Here is a 6,374-nt window from a genome sequence, read left to right on the forward strand (position 1 = left end):
GGAGGGAGAAGTTGCAGTGAGCTGAAATTGCACCACTGCACTACAACGTGGGTGACAGAGTGAGACTCTGTCCCAAAAAAAAAAAAAATGGCCAGGCGTGGTAGTTCACGCCTGTAACCCCAGCACTTTGGGAGGCTGAGGCAGGTGGGTCACTTGAGGTCAGGAGTTGAAGACAAGCCTGGCCAAAATGGTGAAACCCCGTCTCTACTAAAAATACAAAAACTAGCCAGGCGTGATGGTGGGCGCCTGTAATCACAGCTACTGAGGCAGGAGAATTGCTTGAACCCAGGAGGGAGAAGTTGCAGCGAGCCGAAATTGCACCACTGCATTACAACATGGGTGACAGAATGAGACTTTGTCTCAAAAAAAAAAAAAAAAAATTAGCCAGCCATGGTGATGTACACCAGTATTCCCAGCTATTTTAGAGGCCGAGACAGGAGGATCACTTGAGCCCAGGAGTTCGAGGCTACAGTGAGCCATGATTGTGCCACTGGCACTCCAGCCCAGGTGACAGAGCACCCCAACTCAATAAATAAGAAGTGAAGGCCTGGTTTGTCCTGTTGCTGCCAGCTCCTACTTGCATCATCCAGTCTGTACTACTTTTCTGCTCTCTTCAGCATACATCAAGAGAGTGATCGCACACCCATCCTTCCATAATATCAATTTCAAGCAAGCAGAAAAGATGATGGAGACCATGGACCAGGGTGATGTGATTATCCGACCAAGCAGCAAGGGCGAGAACCACCTGACAGTGACCTGGAAAGTCAGTGATGGCATCTACCAACACGTGGATGTGCGGGAGGAGGGCAAGGAAAATGCCTTCAGCCTGGGAGCCACTCTGTGGATCAACAGTGAGGTGAGAGCCAGTACTTGCCCGCCTCCCATCCCACTCCTGCTTTCAGAAAAGCGCTGTTCAGGGCGCCTTCACCTGACATTAGTAACTCGGGTCATAGGTATTTTAGCTGTGCAGAGCAACAAAAGGGGAGGTGGTTTGCAGAATGAGTCATTTGATATCAATTTTGTTTATTTTGTCCCCTCATTTCCTGTCTTCCAAACGTTAAAATAGTCTACCTAGAGAGAGCTGGTGGAGGAAAAGAAGAAAATACACATGTGTACGCACACACATATATCAAGTTTCTCTTTTCTGTTTTCAGTGAAGAGAAATCTGGTGAATTTTCCTGTTGTTCCCAAGCACTAGGGGAGAATCAAAGCCAGGATTTAAAGGACTTTATGCCCTGTGAGCTAATATATCTGGACATGACACAGATGGATAAATTGAGGGGACTTTGCTATGGAGTAAGGCTTCAGCAGGACTGAGAAGCCCGTCCCCTGCCACGGTTTCTCTTCTGGATGGATTCGAGGAAGGACCAAGAGCCTCAGCTCTGGATATGACACATGAGGCCTTTACCTTCTTCCCACAGGAATTTGAAGATTTGGATGAGATTGTTGCTCGCTATGTCCAGCCCATGGCATCCTTCGCCCGGGACCTTCTAAACCACAAGTATTATCAGGACTGCAGCGGTGGGGACCGCAAGGTGAGCCCAGGTCTCTCTGAGGGATGACACTTTCCAGTCACTTAAGGATCTACGCTTTTCCCTTCAGTGTAGGGGACACTCAAGCGGTAAAGGAAGTGTACATCATGTGTGCACGAGACATTGTGTACCAAGCATGCTGCTATCCCAACCTCTCCCCCTCATTCTACCCCCAGAAATTAGAGGAGCTGCTCATCAAAACTAAGAAGGAGAAGCCCACCTTCATCCCTTATTTCATCTGTGCCTGCAAGGAACTGCCCGGCAAGTTCCTACTGGGATACCAGCCCCGGGGTAAACCCAGGTGAGCACTAGGGCTGAGAAGGTGCTGCCACTGGGGTTCATAGGCAAGTTAGAAGGGAGGGAGAGGCCCGGAGCAGTGCCCTCTCTGGCTCTGCTGGACTGCCTTTCTCCTCTCATCTGTTTAGAACAGAGGTGGAGGTTGGAGGTGGGAAAAGAGGGTGATGATTTAGAGGCAAAAAGGCAAGGATTCACATAAAAAGGGTGCTTTCTTTAACACCGTGAGAAAGGAGTTCCCTTCACCTCCTCTCCCTCCCACAGTGACAGGAGTCACCAGACACTCTTCATCTGATTGCAGAAACGGGGGGCCAGTACACTGGTCTCTCCTGACCACCGCCTGCCTCACCCTCACCAGGGCTTGCACACAGTGGCTCACTGTTGCTGTAATGTGCTCACTCCACCTGCACTGAAACGGTGGTCAGGAGAGCCTGTCTCCTGTTCTGCTCTGTCTCCTGCTCTGCCCCCTTCTGTGTGACTGATAGGCTGGCCTTCCTGAGGTATTCCTTTATCTGAATCCCTCTAGCACTTACTCTGAACCTAGAGGACAAAGTCCAGTTTCCTTAGACCTGCCTCTTTATGTCTGTGATACAGACTGGTAATCACACTCACCTTCTCTGCCTAAGCCCTGCCCCCATCCTTCCATTGGCCTTTGACCAAGGCCCTGTGCACTTCTGCTTTTATCCCTGTACTGGCTGCACCTGATGCACAGCTCAGGCTGCATTAGTAGGCACTCAGTGGCCAGATGACAGGAAGCCCTAGACTCTGGACCATGTGCCATCTTGGGTGTATCTGGAATATTGTGCTCATTTCTTGAGAAGCCTGTTGACTCACCAGTGTGCTTCCAGAGGCCAGCAGCCAGGGCTAAGTGGGGCTAGAAACTGTGTCCTATGAGGAACAGTTGAGCAAACTGAGTGGGGTCGGGGTGGGTGGGGGGGGGGGGCCTCTAACTAGGACCAGGTGCAGCATGATTGCTTCTGGAGAAAGGAGCTGACTCTCCTTGTGTGGCAGAATTAATGGAAGAGTTAGGAGGCAGGTATCAGCCTAATAGAAATGAGAACTGTGTACTATGTAGCATTATCTGGTTGCCATTGATAGCTGGCCTTTATTGAGCACAACCCAGCTATAGGCATTGTGGAATGTGTTCTGTGCATTCTCATTTATCCTCACGCCCACCCCATAGGTTTAAGTGCTTTGATCCTCATTGGACAAATGAAGCAGAGATTCAAATTTAGTAACTTGGTGCAGTGTGTCATACGCGGTGAATGGCAGAGCTGAAACTAGAACTGGAACTAACCTAGAGCCCCTCTTAACTACTATCTGCTACTCTCAGAAGTGTTGAACAAGGGCAGACTACCACCTTCCACAGCCATTGCAGAGAGATGCCTGTTTTGGGGGAGTTGCAATTTGCTGCTCTGGGAGGTCGCTTCCAACCCTGGCAGTATGGGACCTTGGTCTCACTTCACCGGCGGTATCCTGCCTTCATACTGCAGCCGAGTATGGTAGCACAGCCTCCAGCAAGCCTTCCTCCGGCAGCATGTATGCTGCACACGGGGCCACCGACTCCTTGGCCTTGACTGTATTCTGCCATTTGCTGCTCACCTCCCTTCACAGGCCTGGGGATTGGCTGTGTCATCTCTCCTTTCCCCTTAGCACCCAGAATGGCTACTTCACATGGTGGGCATCTGTTCTGGTTGCTCTCTCATGGTGAGTCCCAAGTGGTTTCTGACGCATGTTTCCTTCTAAAATCCCAGGATAGAATATGTAACAGTGACTCCAGAGGGATTCCGGTACCGGGGCCAGATCTTCCCAACTGTGAATGGACTCTTTAGATGGTTTAAGGATCACTACCAGGATCCTGTACCAGGTGAGTTCTGCTCTTCCTGACTTCAGGGGCCTGGCTAGAGGAACACCTAGGACCTGACTCAAGAGTAGTCCCAGCCTAGGGGACCAGGTGAGAAGTAGGCTGTCACTGCAGCTGTCTTACTCCTCCTGCAGCCTCCCAGCATCAGGAAGTTTATCCATCCACTGTGCCTATGCAGCTTCCCTTCCTCCCTCCATCTACTTCAGTGCCCCTTCCACCCCCTGAATTGGGAAACCAAAAATAGGTTTCTGGAGGGATGTAACTAAGTAACCACTTCCTGCAGGCATCACCCCTAGCAGCAGCAGCAGGACCCGGACACCTGCCTCTATCAATGCTACCCCGGCCAACATCAACCTTGCAGGTGAGGAGCTTGAGCCTGGGACTGGAGGTGGGAAGGGTGGAGCTAAAGGGACTTTCACCTCTAACATGCCCCTCCCTGCCTCTGTGTGCTTACAGATCTGACACGGGCCGTGAATGCCCTGCCTCAGAACATGACTTCACAGATGTTCAGTGCCATTGCTGCGGTGACAGGCCAAGGACAGAACCCTAATGCCACCCCAGCCCAGTGGGCCTCCAGCCAGTATGGCTATGGCGGCAGTGGAGGCGGCAGCAGTGCTTACCACGTATGTGACTTGGGGAGGAGGCTGCCTGTGCAGGGTGGGGCCCATAGACTGGCCTCTCACATTGCCCACAAGGGGCTTCACATGCACAGATGGGGCTGCCACAGCTGTGGTAACTGTCTCCAACAGATATTCCTTGTCCTCAGGCCCATTTGAAGGGGAAGAGAGTAAGAGAGGGCATAATGTTTCCACGGGCCTTTGGAATCTTTGGAACCCGCAGGCCACTAGAAACTTGATGTGGTCGGGATCAGTGGGCACCACTGTGTGCTCGGTGCCGACCTGCAGACTTCCCACTGCTGGTCAGAAGCACACACTCAGTGGAGAATCATCTGGAAAGCTTTGCTGAGCCCACCCTTGCGCTTACCCAGAATTCACAGCAAGGCCAGACAAGCCCCACACCCATCCCTATTTAACTGTTCATACCTCTTCAGGTATTCCCAACGCCAGCCCAGCAGCCAGTGGCCACACCACTAATGACCCCTAGCTACTCCTACACGACCCCAAGCCAGCCCATCACCACCCCTCAGTACCACCAGCTCCAGGCCAGCACCACCCCACAGTCGGCCCAGGCCCAGCCCCAGCCCTCCTCCAGCTCCCGGCAACGGCAGCAGCAGCCAAAGTAAGTATCTGGATGGTGGCACAGTGCAGGTCAGTGGTAGGGGCTTGTTGTCAAGAGGCCGAGAGGCTTACCGTAGGCAGGTGCTCTGGATCCTCTGAGGGCCCTGATCATGTGATATGCCAGGAACACTAGTTTCTGGGTGAAGACAGAAGAGGGCAGTGTGGCAGCCAGCTGCTGCTATATCTGCCTCACCCCAGCAGAGGGGCTGCTGCCCGTAGGTATGAGGTTCCTTTCTGCAAGGGTACAGTGATTGGTGGGAAGAATTCCTTTTAGCAAAGTCCCAATCTCAATTTTTCTTCCCTTCCCAGGTCCAACAGCCATGCAGCCATCGACTGGGGGAAAATGGCAGAGCAGTGGCTGCAGGAAAAGGAGGCAGAACGGCGGAAACAGAAGCAGCGGCTGACACCTCGGCCTTCCCCCAGTCCCATGATCGAAAGCACCCCCATGTCCATTGCTGGCGATGCCACCCCACTCCTGGATGAGATGGATCGGTAGGGGGCCTGCTCCTCGGACTCTGGTTACCTCTGAGGCTGGGAAAGGCCTGGCCGCCCACTGCCTCCCTCCCTGCCCCTCCTTTTCTGTCCATAAAGTGGCGTGAAGTGACGTTCTCTTTGGTGGTCAACCTGGATGGGTGACAGGCTGGATGGCCTTGTGAACTTGAGCTCTGTGTGCTAGGCAACAATTCTCCCACTCCAGACCCTCACCGACCACCTGGCCTGGGACCAGGCTGGGAGGGGAGTGTGGCAGGGAGGAGGAAGAGGAAGGTGAGAATGAGTAGAACAGTTTTGATTCTACTCCCTACAAGCCATTTTGAACTTCTGCCCTCACCAGACGCTGGGCTGTGACTAGGACACAAAACTCAGCACATGAGTCTCCCCTGGCTCTTGTGGGGAGAGGGATGCTATTTATTCAGTTTGGGGCAGGAGGGAGAGGAGGGAAAGTATTTCTGACCCTGATGCCAACAGCCGGGTGGCTGTCCAAGCAGGAATGCAGGGGACACAGGGAAGCAGCACTAACCTGCCCAGTCCCTGCCTGGCTGCCCTTTCCCCACTGCTGCCGCCACCGCTTCCTGCCTGTCATTTGAATAAACAGTGTTTCTATTGAGCCCTTGCCAAAGCCTCTCTCTCCAACTCTCTAGCTCTTTGAGGGGATGGCTTTCAAAGCAGTGTTTGGAGCTCCAGGGACCCCCCTGACTTCCATCAGAGGCAAAGATTCATAGACTAGGCAGCTTCTGCATCAGACTGCCTGGGGCACATCCCTGCTCTGCTTACCAGCCCGGTGACCCTGTGCCAGCTCCTGCTGGCTTTCAACTGGCTTTCTTACCTGTAACATGGAGATAGTGATACCTGCCTCATCAGCTGCTGTGAGGACCAAGGCAGCATGTGCAAGCTCCTTGGCCCAATGCCTGGTACCTCGCAAATGTTACCCGGTATTATTACACCCAC

The 6,374-nt window shown here is 52.9% G+C and overlaps 1 protein-coding gene across 4 annotated transcripts in view; it reads left to right on the top strand.

Moving 5' to 3' along the window:
• Window positions 1-6,033, top strand: part of SUPT6H (SPT6 homolog, histone chaperone and transcription elongation factor) — a 40,735-nt gene extending 34,702 nt beyond the window's left edge. For all 4 annotated transcript variants that reach the window (XM_077970587.1, XM_015118904.3, XM_028836136.2 and 1 more), the window contains 8 exons: window positions 618-856; window positions 1,422-1,535; window positions 1,709-1,833; window positions 3,581-3,693; window positions 3,974-4,051; window positions 4,147-4,313; window positions 4,742-4,929; window positions 5,238-6,033. In XM_077970587.1, coding sequence (XP_077826713.1) covers window positions 618-856; window positions 1,422-1,535; window positions 1,709-1,833; window positions 3,581-3,693; window positions 3,974-4,051; window positions 4,147-4,313; window positions 4,742-4,929; window positions 5,238-5,424 — 1,211 coding nt within the window. In that variant the 3' untranslated portion in view covers window positions 5,425-6,033. The remainder of the gene's footprint in view (window positions 1-617; window positions 857-1,421; window positions 1,536-1,708; window positions 1,834-3,580; window positions 3,694-3,973; window positions 4,052-4,146; window positions 4,314-4,741; window positions 4,930-5,237) is intronic.
• Window positions 6,034-6,374: the final 341 nt, after the last annotated feature.

The sequence above is a fragment of the Macaca mulatta genome, chromosome 16 (assembly GCF_049350105.2).
Source record: "Macaca mulatta isolate MMU2019108-1 chromosome 16, T2T-MMU8v2.0, whole genome shotgun sequence".
Classification (NCBI taxonomy): Eukaryota; Metazoa; Chordata; class Mammalia; order Primates; family Cercopithecidae; genus Macaca; species Macaca mulatta.